Source organism: Trichechus manatus, unplaced genomic scaffold (genome assembly GCF_000243295.1).
Source record: "Trichechus manatus latirostris isolate Lorelei unplaced genomic scaffold, TriManLat1.0 scaffold00146, whole genome shotgun sequence".
NCBI lineage: Eukaryota > Metazoa > Chordata > Mammalia > Sirenia > Trichechidae > Trichechus > Trichechus manatus.
The window spans coordinates 1,838,530-1,862,122 of NW_004444082.1; the positions used below are offsets into that span (position 1 = coordinate 1,838,530).

Genomic DNA, 23,593 nt, shown 5'->3' on the forward strand with positions numbered 1-23,593 from the left:
CACAAAATTGAGAGGATGTTGGCGAACCATTGTCCTCAGCTGTTCTCATATCAGGGCTGGCCTTCCACGGAACATCCAGAAGGTGGCTGCCAAGGGTGTGATTTTAGGAGTGCACAGAGATCCAGTGACCCTTGTCTCGTGTGACTTCGAGTCCATTCCTTCCCGGTGGCATAGTGTGACACCTGCACTTGGTAGACGCTTGAGAAATATTACTGAATGATTAATGAAAATTATTGTTAAAGCAAACATTTACTGAGCACTTCCCATGTGCTAGACACCATTCTAAACACTTTACATGTATTAACTCATTTATTCATCATAACAGAACCATGAAATAGGGAATGTTATTATACCTATGTAACCGATGAGAAAAATGAGTACGAAGAAGGTAAAAAGGGCAGGATTCAAACCCAGGTGCAGCTTTTATAACCACTGCCTGAGGGCTGCACCACCCGTCCATCAGTTTCTCGTACTGCGGTGACTTGTATGTTGCTGCGAAGCTGGAAGCTATGCCACTGGCATTTCAGATACCAGCAGGGTGACCCATGGCAGACGGGTTTCGGCTGAGCTTCCAGATTAAGACAGACTAGGAAGAAGGACCTGACAGTCTACTTCTGAAAAACTTGGCCAAGGAAAACCTTATGAATAGCCGCGGGCCATGTTCTGTTGTACATAGGGTCACTGTGAGTCGGAACAGACTGGCCTACACCTAACAACAGCAGCAAGCCTGGCGGCTGGATGGAGAATTCTTCCCCACCAGCTTGCGCCCTTGTGCCCTGCTGGCACCATTAGCAAGCCGGTGTCAGTGACCAGGGGCAGTGTAAGGGGCCTTCAGCCACCGCCCTCCCCTCCTGCATCTCCCCAGTCCACCCCCGAAGAAATACGCAAATTCAGTAAAAACTGTGCGCTTGCAGTTCAAAGGTAGTGTCCGGGCAAGGCCTGTAGCCCCGAGCTGACCCGCAGGTCCCCGGCAGAGGCATTCTGGGGCCACCACATGAATGCCTCCCCGGAAGCTCACTCTTGATAGCTGCGTCCATGTTGCCCAAGATGGAGAGTGGGGACAGGGCCTCATTTACTTATTTAATTGATAACCGATTGTCACCTGCACAGAATGGGCACTGAGGGGAATAGGAAGCTGGCGGTCATTTTAATAATGGGATTGATGTGGGGACAGGGCCGTAGCCTGAGTCCCATGGCAGACAGGAGGGTGGGGCAGGGGCCGGCGTGTTTGGGAAGCAGTTTGGCCTAGCCTATTTCCCAACTGTAACACAGTCAGAATTTACAGTGTATTCTTGTGAAGGCATCTCCAAACCACAAATCCGATACAAACATAAACTATTTTTATATTATAAATGTTGTCCTCATTTTCAAGCTGAGAGGGGAGATGAAGCAACCTCTCGTGATCACATAAGTAGGCAGCTGCCCTTTTGTGGTATAAAAGTGATTCTTGACTTTAATTATTTAGAAAATTACGTTTTTCTAGATTCAGGTAAAGGTATAGCCCCCAGGCGAGCATGAGGCTGGTCCGAGATTGCTTGTCCCCTGTCTGTGGGAAGTTTGCGGGCTTGCCGTGGCCTTGCAAGTGGAGTCTTCCTTTTACACTAAGTCTTGCCCAGCCTCCAGAGGCACTGCAGCCTGGTCTCCATTGGTGAAGGGTATTAGTATACAGCTGTTTTCCACAGAAATACTGAATGCCGTTCCTCCTCATTTCTCCTCACAGCTGGACAGAGTATGCTTAAATCAACTCACTAACCCATCCCTTCATTCCACAAATATTTATTGATCACCTGCTGCTTGCCCAGAGTCCATAGGTGGCAAAAACTGGTTAAGCAATTGACTACTAACAAAAAGGTTGGGAGTTCGAACACTCCCAGAGGCACCTCAGAAGTCATTCCTGGAGATCTGCTTCCGAAAGGTCATAGCCTTGAAAACCTTATGGAGCAGTTCTGCTCTGCACAGGTAGGGTCACCGTAAGTCTGACTGTACTCCACAACAACCAACAGCAACAACGCTACTCGCCAGACACGGTGCCGGGCACTTTCACAGAAAGATGGCTGACTGTGAAATGGCGCTGCCCCAGCAGTTACAGTCAAGAGCAGGGTTGGCGAAGGTTCTCTGTACAGGGCCACATAGTGAACGTTAGGCTTTGCAGCCAGCCAGTCTTTGTTCCCTTCATCAGCTCTGCCGTTGTAGTGCAAAACCAGACAAGTTTCTGTTGCTAGTTGCCATTGAGTAGATTCCAATTCATGGCAACGCCATGCTTGCAGAGTAGAACTGCTCCATAGGGGTTTTCAAGGTTGTGACCACCTTTTGGAAGCAGATCTCCAGGCCTGTCTTCCAAGGTGTGTTCAAAGTAGTTGACGGTTTAAGCCACCCAGGAGTGGATGTGACTTTGTTCCAATAAAACTTTATCTTCGATAGCAGGCAGTGGGCTGGATTTGGCCACAGGCTATAGTTTGCTGATTCTCAGTTTGGTGGAGAGCAGTTCCCACGAGGAGAGCTTTTCATTTCTACCACCCGGGGTACATTTCTACCACCACCAAAGACAACTTCAGCCCTCAAGACCCTGCAATTAGGACCTATTATTTCATCAATATGTACTGAATGTAGTCTGCTTATCTGGCACAATGTTGTAAGGGGTGGGAAAGATTTAAATCCACCTCCTACCACCATGAATTTACAATCCATTAGCTAGATCAGACTACGACATACATGAAATAATAGATTTCAAGTGCACAAATAGGTGAAAAATGTATGGTGGGGGCAGTGTTGTGGACTTGTAGGAGAAGGATAAATGGGTGGGGGTAGACTAATCAGGAAGGACCTTTTGGGAAAAAGACAGTAACTTAGTATTTGGAGATACAGGCTAGAGCCCTTGGCCCGCACGTATTGACCGAGACCTTGGGTGAGTAATGGACCCCCTCAACGTCACACTTTCCTCAGAACGCCACCTGCTGTGCAACTGGACCAGCATGCTACCTATAAACAACACTGGGTGTTCTTACCTCAAAAAAATAAAAATTAAAAAGACTCCTTTTTTCTGCATTACTCCTGTGTTACACTTCTTCAGCCTAGCAGACTCAATAGGTCATTTAAAATGAAAAAAAATCAACATTTAGAAGCCTTAGGTTCCAACGGATTAACTGGTGGGTAATTTACAGGTCCCATCTGGCTCCCCATCTGTTAGCACGGTTACGTACAGTGACCGGGTCTGAACAGACTGTAGCTCTGCGTTCCATTCTGGGTAGCTTGCTGTCTGTCACCTGTAGCCCTGGTCTCTGGGACTGCATTTTCTGGACCTCCCCTCCCCTCCATCCCATGCCCTCATGCCACGCATTCGGTGTGCCTTTATCAAGTTGGACTGTTTTTTCACCTTTCTGGGGACAATGTTAAAAAGAGACTTCTCTGCATGGCTTCTCCACCCCGTCTCCTAATCCTCCACCTCACCTTCCATGGTGATCATTCACTTCCTTAGATGAGATTACTATTGATCCACTCCAGCTATCCTTTCACCATACTTATTTAATCTGTATGCTGAGCAAATAATCTGAGAAGCTGGACTATATGAAGCACAAGGCATCAGGATTGGAGAAAGACTCATTAACAATCTGTGTTATGCAGATGGCACAACCTTGCTTGCTGAAAAGTGAAGAAGACTTGAAGCACTTACTGATGAAGTTCAAAGACTATAGCCTTCAATATGGATTACACCTCAGCATAAAGCAATCAAAAGCCCTCACAACTGGACCAATGAACAACATCATGATAAACAGAGAAAATATTGAAGCTGTCAAGGATTTCATTTTACTTGGATCCATCATCAATGCCCACAAAGCAGCAGTCAAGAAATCAAACAACATATTGCATCGGGCAAATCTGCTGCAGAAGACCTCTTTAAAGTGTTAAAAAGAAAGATGTCACTTTGAGGACCGAAGTGTGCCCAACCCAAGCCATGGTAGTTTACAGTCACCTCATATGCATGTGAAAGCTGGAAAATGAGTAAGGAAGATCGAAGAAGAAATGATGCCTTTGAATTATGATGTTGACAAAGAATATTGAATATATCATGGGGCCCTGGTGGCACAGTGATTAAGCATTTGGCTGCTAACCAAAAGGTCGGCAGTTCGAATCCACCAGTCGCTCCTTTGAAACACTATGGGGCAGTACTACTCTGTCTTATAGGGTCATTATGAGTCAGAATCAACTCTACAGCAATGAGTTTTTGGCCAGAGGAATGAACAAATCTGTCTTGGAAGAGATACAGCCAGAATGCTCCTGAGAAGCAAGGATGGTGAGACTTCATCTCATGTGCTTTGGACGTGTTATCAGGAGGGACCAGTCCCTGGAGAAGGGAGTTGTCATGGATTGAATTGTGTCCCCAAAAAATATCTGTCAACTTGGCTAGGCCATGAGTCCCAGTATTGTGTGATTGTCCACCATTTTGTCATCTGATGTGATTTTCCTATGTGTTGTAAATTCTACTCCTATGATGTTAATGAGGAAGGATTTGAGGCCATTATGTTAATGAGGCAAGACTCATTCTACAAGATTAGGTTGTGTCTTAAGTCAATCTCTTTTGAGATAATAAAAGAGAGAAGTGAGCAGAGAGACAGGAGGACTTCATACCACCAAGAAACAAGAGCCAGGAGAATAGCGTGTCCTTCGGACCTGGGGTTCCTGCGCAGAAAAGCTCCCAGTACAGGGGAAGATTGATGACAAGGACCTTCCCCCAGAGCCGACAGAGAGAGAAAGCTTTCCCCTGGAGCTGGCACCCTGAATTTGGACTTCTAGCCTCCTAGACTGTGAGAGAATAAATTTCTCTGTGTTAAAGCCATCCACTTATAGTATTTCTGTTATAGCAGCACTAGATAACTAAGACAGACCTCATGTTTGGTAAAGCAGAGGGTCAATGAAAGAAAGGAAGACCCTCAATGAGATGGATTGACACAGTGGCTGCAACGATGGGCTCAAACATAGCAAAGATTGTGAGGATGGTGCAGGACCGGGTAGTGTTCCGTTCCGTTGTTCACAGGGTCACTGTGAGTTGGAACCAACTCAATGGCACCTAACAACAGCACCAACACCCCAGCTAAATAAGATGAGTATGATATCATATATAGGTGAAGAAGTACCACTACTGTTGCTAAAATACCAGAACCGCCCTCAGTGGCAGCTCCTGCCCAGTCTGTGCTAGACTTGACCCCCAGAGATGGTTCTCAGGGAGTGGTCCGTCCAGGCAGAGCTTCCCAGGGGTCCTGATGAAGCCACTGCAGTACTTGGGCCTACTCTGAGAGTGGTCATTTGAGAACTGCTTCATTTAGGGCTAGCTATGTGTCTCTAGTTACAGCAGTGAAAATAACGCTGAGGTATTGTTAGAGTATGGAAGGATCTGAGGAATAAAAAAGAATAAAAGACCAAACTAAGTCATGCTTATATATATATACCCAAGTTAAAAACCACTTGCTGTGGACTCAGCTCCAACTCACAGAAACCCCAAGTATGTCAGAGAAGAACTGTGCTCCATCTGATTTTCAGTGACTTATTTTTCAGAAGTAGATTGCCAGGCCTTATTTCTGTATACCCGTAGAGGATAGCATTGCCATCCCTCACCCCTCACCCCCCAAAAATCACATAATTGTAGACAGGTGTGTTTCGTTTACTGAGAATTCTGTTCAGAGAGCTGAGGCCTTGACAGTAACACCCCACCTAGCATGAGGAGATGAGGGATCCAGTCAGCACATCTTAGAGGTTCTTGTTAGTGCCTTTCTAAGAACATAGATGGGCTTGTAATGATCACATTCATGGTTTTGCCACAGTGTTTGCATATAAAATGGTTTTAATGTGACTTAAACACGGTTTATTGGCCTTTGCTCTTAAGTAAGTTAAACTTTTCCCTTATTTATGCCACAAATTTGCTAACTCTTTCCAAGTATAAATGTAAACCCCTCCACCGTTACGACCACCACACCCACCAACACTGTTGTTATTAGGTGCCATCGAGTCGGTTCTGACTTATAGTGACCCCATGTGACAGAGCAAAACTCCACATAGGGTTTCCTAGATTACACTCTTTATGTCCCAAAGAGCCGCTGGTGGGTTTGAACTGCCAGTCGTAACTGTTGCTCCACAAGGGCTCCTATCACTCAAATATAGCCTTCCTAATGCTCTAAGGAGCTCTGGTGGTGCGGTGGTTAAGAGCTCGGCTGCTAACCAACAAGTCGGCAGTTCAAATCCGCCAGCTGCTGCTTGGAAACCCTATGGGGTAGTTCTACTCTGTCTTATAGCACTGATGTGAGTCAGAGTAGACTCGGTGTGAGTGGGTTTGGTTTTTGGTAATACTCTAAATGTTTTCTAATTATAATTAGTGTTAAGTTTAAGACACTCATGGAATCTCCTGGTCATGGCCTCCCGCAGCTGTGGGCTGGCACCTGGAAACAGGGAGGCAGGATCTGCCAGGTACCGCCCAGGCGCCATGCCCCCCTCGGCTGCCATTCATTCAGCAGGTCTGCTACACGTCAGGCGCCGTGCAGACTGAAGGAGTTCTGTCAGGGACTGTGCTGAGTGCCTTTTCGAGGTGTCAGGATAGAGGTTTCCGGGGCTGCTATAACAAAGCACCACAAGCTGAGTGACTAAAAACGACAAAAAGTGATTCCCAGTTCTCAAGGCCGGAAGCCCTAGTTCAAGGTGTCAGCAGGGCCCTGTCTCTCTGAAGACTATAGAGGAAGAGCTTTCCTTGTCACTCCCAGCTTCTGGTGGCCCCAGGCCCTTCTCAGCGGGTAGCAATGTGACTCCAGTTTCTGCCTCGGTGATCTCACAGCCTCCTTCCCTGTGCATCTCTGTGTCTCTGGGTCTCTTCCTGTAAGGACACCAGTCATGTTGGATTAGGGCCCACCCTAATAACGTCTGCAAAGACCCTATTTCCAAACAAGGCCACAATCACAGGTTCCAGAGGTTAGCACTTGAACTTATCTTTTGTGGGGACACAATTCAAACCATAATAAGCAGTGAACAAAACAGTTGAAATTACTTGCTGGAATAGTGCTTAACAGGAGTTCCTGGTGGTGCAAGCAGTTAAGTGCACAGCTGGCGATTTGAACCCACCCAGAGACTCTTCAGAAAACAGGCCTGGAGATTCATTCTGAAAGCTTACAGCCTTGAAACCCTATGGAGCACCTCTGTTCTGCACACATGGGTCACCATGAGTCAGAATCTGCTCAATGGCAACTGGTTATAGTGCTTAACATTCTGCTGGGGGATACAAGAGACAATCACTAAGCAGATTGTATAATGTGTGTATTAGAAAGTGATGCACGTAACAGAGAGTGACGCAGGGAACAGCATGCTGGGGGTGCAGTTGTTTAAACTGTGGTCAAGGAAGGCCCCTTCGAGGAGCTGAACTTCAGGCCCAGACTTGAGGCAAGTGAGGGAGGCATCTGCTCCAGGCAGAGGTCCTAAGGGAAGGAGTGTGGTTGCTGGTGCATTGGAGAAACAGCTAGGAGGCCAGTGTGGCTGGAGCAGAGTGAGCGGGGTGTGTGTTGGTGGATGTGGAGATGCTGGGGTGACTGCAGTAAGCAAAAACTGACACAGCCCTACCCTCATGAAGCTTATGTTTTCTATGAGAGTGAGAGAGATTAATTAATAGTTACACCAGGGCCACAAAGAAGAGGCACATGGCCCTGTGAGAACTCATAATATGGGGAGTTGCTTATTCAGGAGGTCTGGGAAGGCTTCCCGGAGGAAGTGAAATGGTGGACAACTGAATAAAGGGGATAGAGCATGGGGGTTGCAGCAGGCAGAGGGTGCATGATGTGAACACACCCTTTCCCATGACAGAACCCCTTGAGTTCAGGAACTGAAGGAAGGCTAGAGTGGCTGGAGCTGACAGGAGTGGGAGGGGGAGTTAGGCTAAGAGGAAGGTAGGTGGAAACCAGACGTACAGGGCCTTCTAGGGCAGATGGAGGATTGTAGCCCTTATTATAAGAACAAAGGGGGCCACATTAAAGCATAGGAAGTTGGGCTGGGAGGAAGAGTGGAGGAAAGTTTGTTAATTAAATTTGCATTTGGAAAATTTAATCTATCTGTAGACTAGAAAATGGATCGGAGGAGGACACCAAGATTCTCACAGTGGTCCATGTGAGAAATGGTGATGATGTGGCTAGGAGGAACACACACGAGTCAGAGGTAACTGCTTTACTTCTGACTTGGAGTAGGATCAGGAGGATGGATGGACGGATGGGTGCGGACGAACAAACAGACAGTTGAATGGATAGACAGACAGATAGAAGGATAGGACTTTTACTCCGATTAATGCTGGAAGGCATCCAGATTTGGAGAGGAGCATGGAGGTGGGCAGAAGGTTAGTAGTAGCAGAGAAAGAGTATGAGTTTGGTTTGGGGACATACTGAGATGCCTTTGAAACATTCAAGTGAGATGTCAAGTGGACAATTATCTAGACTGATCTGGAACCCAAAAGAGAGGGGTCCTTGCCTGAACAGAAATTAGTGAGTCCAGGGCAAATAGGTGGTGATTGAAGTCAGTGGCATGATGAGAGTTCTGCAGAGAGAGCAAAGACGTGTAGAGGGCCTAGCACCAGACCTAGAGGGGCAGGAGCGTGACAATGGGAAATACTGAGAAAAAATTGCACAACCTGCACAAAGGAGCATTGTGTTGTGGAGAAAATGTTGGGGGCGGGGGTGTCAATGGTGTCCTCCTGAAAGATAGAATACAGTACAACGAGGACTTTGATGTAGCAACATGAGGATTATTAATGAAATTAGCAAGAGCTGCTCTGAATGGAGTGGGTAGGGGTGAGTAGGTGGTAAGGACATGACAGCAGGTTTAGACAGATTCAGCTATGAAAAGGAAGAGAGAGAGGTCCCTCACAGGATCTGATTTTAATCTTGACTGGGGTCACTCATGCTCTCCTACCCAATTTCCTCAGTTAATAGTGAGGTAACTGAAGGGAGAGTGAAAACTTTGACCTAATCTACCCCACCAGACCCTTAGCCAGTTGCCTAATCTTGATGGCCAATGTTGGCAGTTTCCCTGTTCCAGGAGGGTTCTGTTTGTTTGTTTTTTATAGCAAAGTGGTTCTCCCAGCTAATTTAGTAACCGCAACCGTGTCATGTTTTTGAGGACTCTACTTCTGTCGTGATCAGGCTCAGGTGTAACAGGCCGGGCAGTGGGTAATGTGAGTGGAAAGGGAGGAAGTGCGAGTCTAATTTGATGTGAATGGACTAGTAGGGAGCTCTTTAGGCATTAAAATTTAGTTGAACAAGAGTAAGGGAGATACATGTCAACACAATATGTTTAGGAAGGCAAAGGATAAAATCTAGAAAAATCAGTCAAAATAAGACTCAGGGATTGCTACCAAAATTCTGAAGAATAAAGAGTAATAATCTCTGAGAAAGTGTCTAGGTAAAAAAGAGTCAGAAACAAGGCAAGACTACGTTCCCACTAAACCCACTACTGTCAAGTCAATTCTGACTCATAGCGACCCTATAGGTCAGGGTAGAATGGCCCCATGTGGTTTCCAAGGCTATAAATCTTTACGGAAGCAGACTGCCACATCTTTCTCCCACAGAGCAGCTGATGGATTTGAACCACCGACCTTTCAGTTAGCAGCCAAGCGCTTTAACCACTGCGCTACCAGAGCTCCTAAGACTAAGTTAAGCATGCATAAAACCAACAGCAAGAATAAAGCTGAATATGGAGCCCTGGTGATGTAGTGGTTAAGAGCTACAGCTACAAACCAAAAGGTCAGCAGCTCGAATCCCCCAGCTGCTCCTTGGAAACCCTATGGGGCAGTTCTTCTCTGTCCTGTAGGGTCTCTGCGAGTCAGAATCAGCTTGATGGCAACGGGTTTTTACCGTTAAACTCAAGGGTCCCTCATTTGTTTCTTTCCCGAAGCCAGAGTGACTGGGCCTGAGACCCAGGTAGAAACAAACAGGACACCGTTGACGTAGAGGTCATGAAGAGGTAGGAAGCCAAGTGCTTCCTTGTGGTTGCCTCGGCTTTTTCTGCAGTCCTTGAAACAAGGAGCGGCACAAGTGCAGCAGCAACCCTGGGTGAGAATGGAACCACAGGAGGAGAAGAGCCATTATTACAGAAATCAATTGTAATTAAAATGAATTTCGAGTCTTCTCTCCCAGGGCGAATGTTACTGAGATCACTGTGAGTCCAATTTACCTTAATATGTCATCAATATTTAGCAGAGAGCAGGAACTGGTTAGAGGTGAAAGATAATCAATTACATATGCCATTTCAGCTGCTATCAGAATACCTTATCACACACAAGTTAAAACTGCAAAGCTATGACCAACATCCATTATGTTTAATAAAAAGTATTAAAATATTTGAAGCTACTTAGAGGTATTTTAAACATAATGTTACTCGATGGAGAGGACATAAATAACATGTTTTAGGGACTTAAGCAGAGCATAGAAACCAGCTTTAAATCTCTCACATCCAGGGTCAGATTACCCAATAAGCAAGGTTAGCACATGCTTAGGGCATCAACAAAACCGGGGCACCAGTTGTCCAAGGCAAAGACCCATAGATGGCAAGCAGACAGGACACAAGGAAAAGCAAGCCCCACAGTGGAAGGGAACTGGCAGGGCAGTAAATGAAATTGATTCCAGCTCCAGTGCATGAGACTGTGCCAGCCAGAAAGAAAGTCCACACAGGGTCACGAGGGTGCCCACTCACAAGGTTGTTTAAGCTATGAGGCCCCTACCACTTCAACACCTTCATGGATATCTGTCTCCTAGGGTCGCCTCCTGTGTAGTTGAAACTCGTTATCCCAGCGGGTCTCTTGGGAGTATACCATTTCTTTCTAATAAACAAGAGGTGGGGGTGGGCTGTCAAGTCTAATTCTTGATACATTCACCCAATATGTAGCTGGATCCAACATGAGTAGTTACTGGGCAAGGACGGATTATATAAATAGATAACAGGTCTCTGATTCATTTTGAGAGAACCATCTTGTACATCTACACCTGCCGATCCAGCAGCTCCAGCCAGGAGGGCCAGCAATACTCTTTGCCATACACAAGGGTATGCTCTTGTGCACATCTTGGTGAACAATGGGAACTCCAGTCCCACATGACACACAAAAGCGAGGGAACTCGAATAAGTCGACAATTGCAATGAGAGGCAATCACCTATCTGCTGTCTGTCACCATAAATTAAAGAGACAACTGTGTGGTATCTGTCAGGAAGAGAGAAAAACCTCAGATTTTTTTGGCTGATTGCCAAAATTGCCAGATTTTTTTTTTTTTTTCCCCCCTAAGAGGAGCCATTTAAAGCAAAATTGGTGAAAGTCAATTTTTCATTCTGGGAGATAACAGAATTTTAATTGATTGTTGAATTTTACTCATTTTTTTTGTTGTAGACCATGTGGAATATTCTTTTTGTAGAAAATATGGTATATAGTAAAAATCTTAGTACCCCACATCCACTAAAAAATTTTATAATCCAGTTCATCTCATTCCACTAATATGGCATACACCATTTTTGTGTTCAATCACTAATATTATAGTCGAATATAAAAAGAAGTTACATCATAGATAGCTAAGACACACACACATACACAAACACACATACACATACATGTATCTATCTAACTCAGGTATCCTGTTCAAATACATGAGTAAGCAGAGAAGAGGACACCACAGATTATCAATGTTTAGGGCCGTCACATGCCTTAATCTGGCCCTCTCGTACATGCGTGCATGCATACTGTCATGGATTGAATTGTGTCCCCCAAAAATGTGTGTCAACTTAACTAGGGCATGATTCCCAGTATTGTGTAATTGTCTACCATTTTGTCATCTGATGTGATTTTCCTACGTGTTGTATATCTTACCTCTATAATGTTAATGAGGCAGGATTAGAGGCAGTTACATTAATGAGGCAGGACTCAATCTACAAGATTGGGTTGTGTCTTGAGTCAATGTCTTTTGTGATATAAAAGAGAGAAGCGAGCAGAGAGACATGGGAACCTCATACCACCAAGAATCCAGAGCCAGGAGAATAGCGCATCCTTTGGACCCAGGGTCCCTGCGCTGAGAAGCTCCTCAACAGTGAAAGACTGATGACAAGGGCCTTCCCCCAGAGCCAACAGAGAGAGAAAGGCTTCCCCTGGAGCTGGCACCCTGAATTTGGACTTCTAGCCTCCTAAACTGTGAGAGAATAAACTTCTGTTTGTTAAAGCCATCCTCTTGTGGTATTTCTGTTACAGCAGCACTAGATGACTAAGACACGTGCATACCTACATGCATATATTTGTACATGCTGCATACATGCATGGGAAAAGGCATTCAGCAGATTATGATTTTTCAGGAGTAAGTAGTGGCTTGTTATGACCAGGTCTTTATATGCTTGTTTCTTACCCAAAAATGTCATTTTTGCCCCATTTCATGTAGTAAGTGTAGGCTTTTCTGAAGGAAATGAAAGGAATGCCAACAAGTCCTTCATACAGATTGAGTTCCTCAAGGCTTGTGAGTAGTAGAGCAGCATTTGAATCAAAATCTTGGCGCACCAAAGCCTTTGTCATTTTCATTTACTGTACAATGTATATCATATACAACGACAGGGAACTGCCAGATTCAGAAGAGGACATGGAACGAGGGATATCATTGCTGCTGTCTTATGGATCTTGGCTGAAAGCAGAGAATACCAGTGTTTACCTGTTTTATTTACTGTGCAAAGACATTCGACTGTGTGGGTCATAACAAATTATGGATAACACTGTGAAGAATGGGAATTGGAGAACACTTAATTGTGGTCATGAGGAACCTGTACGTAGACCAAGAGGCAGTTGTTTGAATAGAACAAGGGATACTGCGTGGTTTAAAGTCAGGAAGGGTGTGCATCAGGGCTGTATCTTTTCACCATACTTCTTCAATCTGTATGCTGAGCAAATAATCCAAGAAGATGGACTATATTAAGAATGGCATCAGGATTGGAGGAACACTCATTAACAACCTGCATTATGCAGATGACACAACCTTGCTTGCTGAAAGTAAAGAGGACTTGAAGTACTTACTGATGAAGATCAAAGACTACAGGCTTCAGTATGGATTACACTTCAGTGTAAAGAAAACAAAAATCCTCACAACTGGACCAATAAGCAACACCATGATAAACAGAAAATATTGAAGTTGTTAAGGATTTCATTTTACTTGGATCCACAATCAATGCCCACAGAAGCAGCAGTCAAGAAATCAAATAATGTGTTGCACTGGACAAATACGCTGCAAAAGACCTCATTATTTACTTATTTATTTTTTATTGTGTTTTAGATGAAGGTTTACAGAGCAAATTAGTTTCTCATTAAACAATTAATACACATACTGTTTTGTGATCTTGGTTGCCAACCCCACCACGTGTCAACACCCTCTCCTTCTCCACCTTGGGTTCCCCATTACCAACTTTCCTGTCGCCTGTTGCTTCCCATCTTTGCCCCTGGGCTGGTGAGCCCATATAGTCTCATTTTGTTTTATGGGCCTGTCTAATCTTTGACTTAAGGGTGAACCTCAGGAGTGACATCAGTACTAGGTGAAAAGGATGTCCGGGGGCCATACTCTCTGGGTTTCTCCAGTCTCTATCAGACCAGTAAGTCTGGTCTTCTTTTGTAAGTTAGAATTTTGTTCTACTTCTTTCTCCAGCTCTGTCCGGGACCCTCTATTGTGATCCCTGTCAGAGCAGTCGGTGGTGGTAGCCAGGCACCATCTAGTTGTCCTGGCCTCAGTCTGGTGGAGGCTGTGGTAGTTATTGTCCATTAGTCCTTCGGACTAATCATTCCCATGTGTCTTTGGTTTTCTTCATTCTCCCTTGCTCCAGACATGGTGGAACCAGTGGAATATCTTAGATGGCCACTCATAAGCTTTTAAGACCCCAGGCACTACTCACCAAAGTAGGATGTAGAACATTCTCTTTATAAACTATGTTATGCCAGTTGAGCTAGATGTCCCCCGAGACCATGGTCCCCAGCCCTCCACTCAGTAATTTGGTCCATCAGGGAGTTTGGATGTGTCTACGGAGCTTCATGACATTTCCTTGGTCACGTTGTGCTGACGTCCCCAGTATTGTGTACTGCCTTACCCTTCACCAAAGTTACCACTTATCTATTGTCTATTTAGTGTTTTCTTCTCTCTCCCCCTCCTGTCCCTCATAACCATCAAAAGATTGTTTCTTTCTGTGTGTAAACCTTTTCATGAGCTTTTATAATAGTGGTCTAATACAATATTTGTTCTTCTGTGATTGACTTATTACACTCAGCATAATGCCCTCCAGATGCATCCATGTTGTGAGATGCTTCGCAGGTTCATCATTGTTCTTTATCATTGTGTAATGTTCCATTGTGTGTACTTACCATAGTTCACCTGTTGATGGTCATTTAGGTTGTTTCCATCTTTTTGCTATTGTGAACAATGTTGCAGTGAACATGGGTGTGCATATGTCTATTCCTGTGATAGCTCTTATTTCTCTAGGATCCATTCCTAGCAGTGGGATTGCTGGATTATATGATATTCCTATTTCTAGGTTTTTAAGGAAGCAACATATCGTTTTCCAAAATGGTTTTACCATTTTGCATTCCCACCAGCACTGCATGAGATTTCCAATCTCCCTGCAGCCTCTCCAACTTTTGTTATCTTCTGTTTTTTGGATTCATGCCAGTAATGTTGTCACGAAATGGTATCTCATTGTAGTTTTGATTTGCATTTCTCTAACGGCTAGTGACTGCGAGCACAAAAGACCTCTTTAAAGTGTTAAAAAGCGAAGATGTCACTTTTGAGGACTAAGATGTGCCTGACCCAAGCCATGGTATTTTCAGTCACCTCATATGCATGTGAAATGAATAAGGAAGACTGAAGAAGAATGGATGCCTTTGAATTATGGCGTCGGCAAAGAATATTGAATATACCACGGACTGCCAAAAGAGTGAATAAATCTGTCTTGGAAGATGTACAGCCAGAATGCTCCTTAGAAGCACGGATGGTGAGACTTCATCTCACATACTTTGGATATGTTATCAGGAGGGACCAGTCCCTGGAGAAGGACATCATGCTTGGTAAGGTAGCATCAAGGAAAAAGAAGTAGACCCTCAACGAGATGGATTGACACAGTAGCTGCAACAATGGGCTCAAACATAGCAAAGATTGTAAGGATGGCACAGGACCAGGCAATGTCTCATTCTGTTGTAAATAGGGTACCTATGAGTGGGAAATGACTTGATATACTCAGACTAGGCTGGGTCCCAGGCCATGCATTCCCATAGCTCTCTGTCCCTTTTTAACTTGGTGCTTATCAAAATTATGTTTCCATCGTTAACTATGAAATTGTTTAATGTCTCTTCCATTGTCTGTAAGTTCCATGAACCCAAGGGCCTTGTGACTAACTTGTATACCACTGTATCCCCCGCACTGAGCACAGTGCTTGGCATATAGTAGGTGTTCAAGAAAAAACCTTTGGATAAATGAGAAGACCTCCTTGAGGAAGGGACGTTTGAGTTGGACCTTAAAAAATGAGTAAAACTTGGACAGTTAGAGATAGGCAGGAATGAATAGGTAATCGAGATTTCTAGAAGATGAAACAGCTCAGTGTTCTGACGACATTAGATAAGCCTGTATTAAAATGAAAAATGCCGAAGGTACTATGGAAACAGTCCAGACATCTTGGTGATCTTGGACTGTGGTTCATTCATTAGATGGTGAGAGTTAAATACGTTTCTTCATGCTCTGTGTGGCCAGGACCACATGGCGGCCTGGGCTCTGCGGTGGATGGCACCCCCTGGAGTCCTAAAGTTGTGCCCTGTGGTCTTGGTGAAAGGAACTCTCCGCGATACACAAAATGCATACTATGTGATGTCTGACCACAAAAGGCTGTAATCTAGTAGAATCAAGTTTAAAACAGAAATATATATATATATATATATACTCTACCACGCAGATAAAGACAAAATGAAAACAATCTCAGTCTGCTCAGGAAATAACAAGAGGGAGGTCAGAGCAATTAAATCTGGAAAAGTAACAGCCAAGTTATTTAGTTTATTTACTTTTCTGTAACCCACTGAAATGTAGAAATGATGGGGAAACAATTTCAGAGGCTCTGTTTATGGGAAATGAGAGTGCAGTTTTGACAGAGATTGAAGTCTCTAAAGAGGACGTTACAGAACAACTTGAGAAACTCAAGTGTGGTAAATCACAGGGAATGGGTGGCATTCATCCTAAGGTTCTGACAGAAGTAACGTGTGAAAGGGGGGATTCTGACAACGGTGTACAATACGTCCTTCACACAGCCCTGCCTAATGCTGCTCCTGCCTTTTAAAAGGCTGCCCAGGGAAGGTCCAGGTGGCACAGGAAGCTAAACCTCATCTGCCTTCAGGAGGAGCTGACTAAAAGCCCAGTGTGTGCAGAATGACCATGATTCAGTCCCGTTGCAGCATCTTTCATTCCGTAAGCTCCAAGGGCTTTGCCAGCAGAATTGCTTATAGCTCCACTCTGTGAAATAGCTGTGTGTACGCACCAGCGCTCCTAATAAATACAAAAACCATAACAATCCACACATTCCCAGGGCCCCAGCAAGTCACCTTCCCCATGACATGGGCAAAATGTGGGTAGGGAACTTCTGGTTATCAGCAAAATGTGTTCTGGGAAGCTAGTTCTTACAGCTGATCACCAGGAGGAAAAATTCTGAATGCGTATGTGTCATGGATTGAGTTATGTCCCCCAAAAAATGTGTGTATCAGTTGGGCTGGGCCATGGTTCCTGGTATTGTGTGATTTTCCTGTTTGTTGTAAATTCTGCCTCTATGATGTTAATGAGGGAGGATGGGTGGCAGTTGTGTTAGTAAGGCAGGACTCAATCTACAAGATTGGATTGTGTCTTGAGGCAATCTCTTGAGATATAAAAGAGAGAAATGAGGAGAGAGACAGGGGAACCTCACACCACCAAGAAAGCAGTGCCAGGAGCAGAGCGCATCCTTTGGACCTGGGGTCCCTGCTCAGAGAAGCTCCTAGTCCGGGGGAAGACTGATGAGAAGGCCCACAGAGAGAGAAAGCCTTCCCCTGGAACTGATGCCCTGGATTTGGACTTGTAGCCTACTTTACTGTGAGGAAATAAAAACTTCTCTTTGTTAAAGCCATCCACTTGTCGTATTTCTGTTATAGCAGCACTAGATGACTAAGACAATATGGGTCAGTTCTTGGGGTTGCTATTGTCTGTTTGGACATCAACTCTAAAGATTGTGAGGAGAAAAGTGCAGGGGTCTGTACACAGCATATGGTAATAATAGTGGTAACTGATAACTTATTCATCACTAGGTATAGGGTTTTTCTAATCTCTTTGTATTATTATTTTTCATATATAGTTTTATTTGTCTGTTGTCGTTGAGAATATACACAGCAAAACATACACCAATTCAGTAGTTTCTACATGTACCATTTAGTGACATCTATTACGTTTTTTGTACTGTATTATTTTAATGTCGGTAATAATCCCATGAGGTAGGCACTGTGTGTTCCCATTTCACAGATAAGGAAACTGAAGCACAGAGTGATTAAGTGCCTTCCCCAAAATCACAACTGGCAGAGCTAGGATTCTAACTCACACACCTAACCCTGGGACTCATACGCACCCAACCCCACAGCTCATAAACACCTGACCCCACAGCTCAGACACACACGTGTGACCCCACACCTCAGACACACACACGTGACCGCACACCTCAGACACACACACGTGACCCCACAGCTCATACACACCCAACCCCGCAGCTCATACACACCCGACCCCACACCTCAGACACACCTGACCCCACACCTCAGACACACACACCTGACCCCACAGCTCATACACATAAACCACACCTGGTTCTCCTTTGAGCAGAGCAGGAGAAAGCAAGGCTTCTGGCAGCTTTTCCCCTGTCTGGCACAGGTGGTCACCATGTTCCAGATGAATGTACTGAGCCCCACCTCAGTGTAAGGCACTCATATGACTGTGTCATGGAATGCATTGAACAGCCTCATCCAGGAGGGAGGGTTAGCAAATTGACTCAGATGTCTTTCTGCCTACACTGTTGAAAACAAAACATGCATCCAGCAGGGTGAACTTCAGGGACCAATATGCAGTTTTGGCTTTCACACATTAGCATGTTAAGCCAAGCAATTCCAAGTCGACTCTTTGTCCAGCGATCAGGGTTAAAGCGTTCTCGTAGCTGGAGGTCCCTGGCTCTTCTCTCAGACCATGGACTTCCCTTCTCACCCACTCACCCATGAAGTGCTGAGGGAAGTGGGCCTCAGGAGGGGAGGCAGCGTTGTAGATGTGGGCCTTCTACTGCCCCGGCACACCTGCAGGGGGCTTTGCAGAGTGGGGTTCTCATGCCATCTCTTCTGAGACCTGAAGGGACTCCCTCAGAGCAGCTGACTTACGTGTCGTAAATATTGGGTCTTGGTGTAAGCTTTAAAAAGAGCATGAATGCAGAAAAGTAAGTTTTAAAAAGTCATATTTTTTTAAAAAAATGAAAAGTTCCCTTTCCGTTCATTTAGAAAATGTGTGAGCCTGCTGTGTTCAGGCACTAATCACTGTTCAGGTGCCGGGAAGACAGCAGTGAGCAAAACAGGGCAACTCGGCCCTGATGGAGCTTCTAGTAATCTCCTTTCTAAAAATACAGATTGTCAAAGAAATAAGTGAGATGTCTTGGCGATATTCGTGGAGAACAGTTTTCATTCAGAAAAGTTTTAAAATAGAGCTAATCACCATCACCTTAGGGTGCTTACTGGGTGTGTCAGCATCATGCTTGGCAACTTCTATTCTCATTTGATTCTTGTTTCTGTTATTAGCTGCCATCAGGTTGGCTCCGAATCATGGCGACCTTACGTATAGCAGAACAAAACACTGCCCAGACCTGTGCCATCTTCATAATCATTGATGGTTTAATCCATTGTTTGACTATTGTGTCAGTCTTACTGAGGGTTTCCCTCATATTAGCCGGCACACCGCTTTGCCAGACACGATGTTCTTTTCCAGCAATTAGACCACCACTCGTCTGTCAGTTTGCAGTACTATGGTGGCTTGAGTGTCACTATGATGCTGGAAACTATGCCACCGGTATTTCAAATACCAGTGGGGTCGCCTATGGTAGACAGGTTTCAACAGAGCTTCCAGACTAAGACAGACTAGGATGAATGGCCTGGTGATCTACTTCTGAAAATCAGCCAATGAAAACCCTGTCTGAAACTTCAGCTCACTCTGAATGTGTCATCAGGAGGGACTGATTTGAGGCGGGCAGTCTCCTCCCTTTTCCGATGAGGAGGCTGAGCCTTGGCGGAGTGATTAACTGACCTGTAGTCGCACGGCTGATAAGTGGCAGCACTGTCTTGCCTGGATGCTCCAGGTGCCGATGGAGGGCTTAGAGAACGCATGGAGATGAGCAAGGTTAGAACCATCACTGAAGGCTGGGCTGTGCATTTATAACCATCATTTGTCAAGACAGATGTCATACACAACCTTCAAAATCTCTGGGTTTGTATGTGATTTATTGAAGTTGCTGAAAGTTCCAATCCAAAGAATAATTTGTTATGGTTCAAAGGACTCTATATAAAAGCCTCCAAACTTTGCTAATGCGTCATGTCTGTAAATGATTAAAGAATAAGTTAATGAGATTTACTGTAAAGTGTAAAGAATTATTTAAGTCCGTCTCAGTCTTAATAGGAAGTTTAGATGATGTGTAGTAAATAATGCTTTGTTTACTTGTGAAACAGCAGATGTGGATGATCTCCATGTCGTGTGCTTACACTCCGGGGCTCTGAGCTACACAGCAGGTTCCTTTTCCTAACTGCTGTTTTCCTTTCCTTTCCCTTGGCAGATGATCATTCCCGGGTGAGGCTGCAGACAGTAGAAGGAGACACCAACTCAGACTATATCAATGGAAATTATATTGATGTACGTATTCCGAAATTGTCAATAAACCCACCTGTTCTGACATGTAGCAGATCATGTGTCTACTCTAAGTTTGATGGACACACATTGGGCTAGATGCAGGAGTAAATATGTTAATGTTGCCCCATACACTGGTACCGCAGAACTCCACATTGAAAATACCCTCACTCCTTTGCTCAAGCCAGCCTATTTATGGGTGAATTTCTCTGTAACATTCTGTGGCTTCTTGCTTTCCAAACTTATGTGGATTAAGAAAATGTTATTTCCATTTTTGTCAACGACTTGGATTACTCGACACTTAAAAAATCTGTTGGTATATTAATGGGACAAAACTCTATAATTCCTAATATGGTGATTTACCACCTCTTGTCGTTGCTACACTTTTAAGTTGCCTTCAAAGTAGTCTGCAGCTGTTAACCGGGACTTCTAATGCAAGCAAGACATGTCATTAAATATGTAGGCTGTTTAATTATTGAAGACTGCCTCTTTGTTCATTCTGCATCATGTTAACTTAATGTTTTACATTAGAATAAGTTCTTCAGAAGACAGCATATTTTCAGTTGAAAGAATGAACGAAATCAAAAGTAGACTGAGAATCAAGGGAAAGTTGCAGGTACCTCGAAGGCCCAGGTTTATGTTACATAGATTTCAGCTCCCTTGGAGCTTACAGGGGGCACTCCGTGTCTGGCTGCCTGATTATCTCTTAGTCCATCAGTACTTTCGTGGACAGGTTTTATCCATATATATATGGATTGTCTTATTTTCTTGGTTGAGTATTATTTGGATGCTACTAAAAGTAGCTAATACAACCATCTCTAGAAAAGAGTTATCTAAAATTTCTATAAGTTTGTTATTTTTAATGCTAATTGGAAAGAAATGTTTGTCATATTTAGTTACAGATTTGGGAGTAGGGCTTGGGGGATGATTATTTAAACAATAATTCATTATCTCATATATCAAGAAAATCTCTCTAAACCATTTTGATAATGGCCAAAACATACCCAACACAGGTATTTTGCTTTTTTGTTTTATTAAAGCAGAGTTTCTTTCTCAGGTGCATTGTACTTACTCCTTCATTCAGCAGATGTTTAGTGTGTACCTTATGGGCATACTCAGAGATGGCCAAGACCGGTCACCTTCTGCCAAAGGGCTCACAATTTAGAATCCGGACTATAAAGACAACATCCTCGCCACGCCCCCTTGCCTCCTGGTCAACATGAAAACACCTTCCTGTGGGAGGTTCCAGTGGAGCCTGTTCACACCCCATCCTAGCTCTTACACCCCCTACTAGGTCCTTGAGGACAGGGACAGTGCCCCACTCATCTTTGTGTCTATCCCCTGCACTTGGCACATGCCTGAACTAGAGTAAGCACTTAGTAGGTGCTTGAAGAGTCACTGACTGATGGAGTAAATGCGATCAGAAGAGGCATCATAGGCAAAGGGATTTGAGCTACACTGTAAAGAATGCAAGAGTAGAGGTACAGAGGTAAGAAGGCATTACAGCCTGAGGAAATAATATGAAGAAAGATATAGAAGGAGGAAAATACAGAATAATGAGTTTTAATTTTATTTCAACAGAGAGAAGTGTCAATATTCAGGACCCCTTTATACCTTCAGTCAATAAAATCTTATTGAGTACCTCTTATGTGCCACTTACGTTCTAGGTGCTGGAATTATAACTGAACAAATCAGATTTAAAAGAAAACCCTGACGTAATAGAGTTGATGTTCCAATCAGGAGCAATAGATAATAAATAAGTTAATTCTAGGTAGTATGTTAAAAGGTAGTATGTACTATGAAGAAAAATAAAGCCATAAAAGGGAACAGGAGTGCCAGGCTTTTGAACAGAGTGGCTGGAGTAAGTTCTTCTGAGAAGGTGACTCTTCAGCCAAGATGATGAGGGATGGAACCATGTAGATCTCTGGGGGAAGAGCATTCCAGAGTGAGAAATGGCCATGCAAAGGCCTTGAAGTGGAGCATGCCTTGCAAATTTGAAGAAAGGTAAGAGGCGAGTGTTGGTAGATTGGTGTGAAGGAAGAAAGTGGTAGGAGCTGAAGTACAGAGGTCATGGTGCCAGGTGATGTAAAGAATAGAAAAGACTTTGGCTTTTACTGTGAGATGGGCAGTCAGTAGAGTGGTTTGGAGCAGATGAGTGACATCTGGCTGCTGAGAGGAGAATAGAGTGTAGGTGGGCAGGAGAAGCAAGGAGACCTGTTGAGTGGCTATAAAATAATCAGAGAGGATGGTGGCTTGGTCTGGGCAGTAGTAGTGAAGGTGATGAGAAATTGAGCATTCTGGATATATTTTGAAGATAGAGCCAAAGGGATTTGCTGACAGATTGGATGTGGGGGAGTAGAAGGAAAAGAAGCATCAAGGATGCCTTCAAGATCTGGAGTGGCCATTAACTAAGAAGACTGCGGGTGGAGCATATTTGGGTGGGGCTTAGGGAGAAGATGAAGAGTTCAGCTTTGGACACACTAAGCTTTAAGTATATATATTAGACATCCGAGCAGAAATGTCAGGTAGGCAATTTGATATCAAGTCTAGATTCCAGGGAAAAGATCTGGGCTATAAATAAAAACATAGGATTCACCAGTCTACAGATGATCTTTAAAGGCACGAGCCTGGATGAGATCCCCAAGGGAGTGGTTGTAGACGGAGAAAAAGTTCAAACACTGGGCATTCAGACATTGGCATCAAGGTGAAAGTGACAGAAACCAGTGAATAAGAGTGAGGAGGAGTGACTAGGGAGATAAGTAAGAGGAAGACCAGGAGTATGTCATGTCCTGGAAGCCAAGTGAAGAAGAGTATTCCAAAGGGATTAATTGTGTTCATGCTGTTGAAAGGTTACCCAAGATGAAGATTGAGCAATCTTTATGGACTGTGTGGATTAATTCGGTTTATTGAGTGAGTTCCTCCTAGTTTCCTCCTATCTGCTAGGTGGAACTCTGGTGGCACAGTGGTTAAGAGCTCGGCTGCTCATCAAAAGATCAGTAGTTCAAATCCACCAGTCCCTCCTTGGAAACCCTAAGGAACAGTTCTACTCTGTCCTATAGTGTCACTATGAGTTGGAATTGACTTGATGGCAACGAGCATTTTGGTTTATCTGCTAGGTACCTTGCCAAGCCCTGGACAAGGTTCTGGCCCTTGTGGGGCCTGTCAGCTAGCAGAAAATGAGTGGTTGTCTAAATCATTCTACTTAATACTGGTCATGATTCTGTTATGTGAGACCCACAGCAGGTCAGTTGTATAAAAGCAAGTGTTGTGTTTGCTTTTGTTAGTGACTTGTTTTTCGAGCAAAAAAATCTAACAGACAGACATTTGTTTGAGAAATCTGGATTTCCTGTCCACATTTATTTATGCTGTTTTCTTGCTCTTTGGACATAGCATTTTGGGTAATTTCAGGGGATAGAAATGGAAAGCCTTGAGGTCCATGGTGATGTAGTGTGTAATATAATGTGTAATTTTCCCTGAGTTGGTTTTCTCTTTCCCAGACAAGTCTCCTACAATGTTCTTTGCTCCCTGCTTTTTTAGTCTCAATTTTCATCTTCCCCTCTTCTTAGAGGGTCGTGATAAAAGGAATGGGTCTAGCAAAACTTCTACCTCTTTAATTTCTGGTCCTTGCTACAGCATTGTGGCATGGCATTAGC

At 44.2% G+C, this 23,593-nt stretch overlaps 1 protein-coding gene across 2 annotated transcripts in view; it reads left to right on the forward strand.

The window, feature by feature from the left end:
* Positions 1-23,593, forward strand: part of PTPRM (protein tyrosine phosphatase receptor type M) — a 746,511-nt gene that overhangs the window by 621,316 nt on the left and 101,602 nt on the right. For both annotated transcript variants that reach the window (XM_004385786.3, XM_012558215.1), the window contains one exon: positions 19,870-19,946. In XM_004385786.3, coding sequence (XP_004385843.1) covers positions 19,870-19,946 — 77 coding nt within the window. The remainder of the gene's footprint in view (positions 1-19,869; positions 19,947-23,593) is intronic.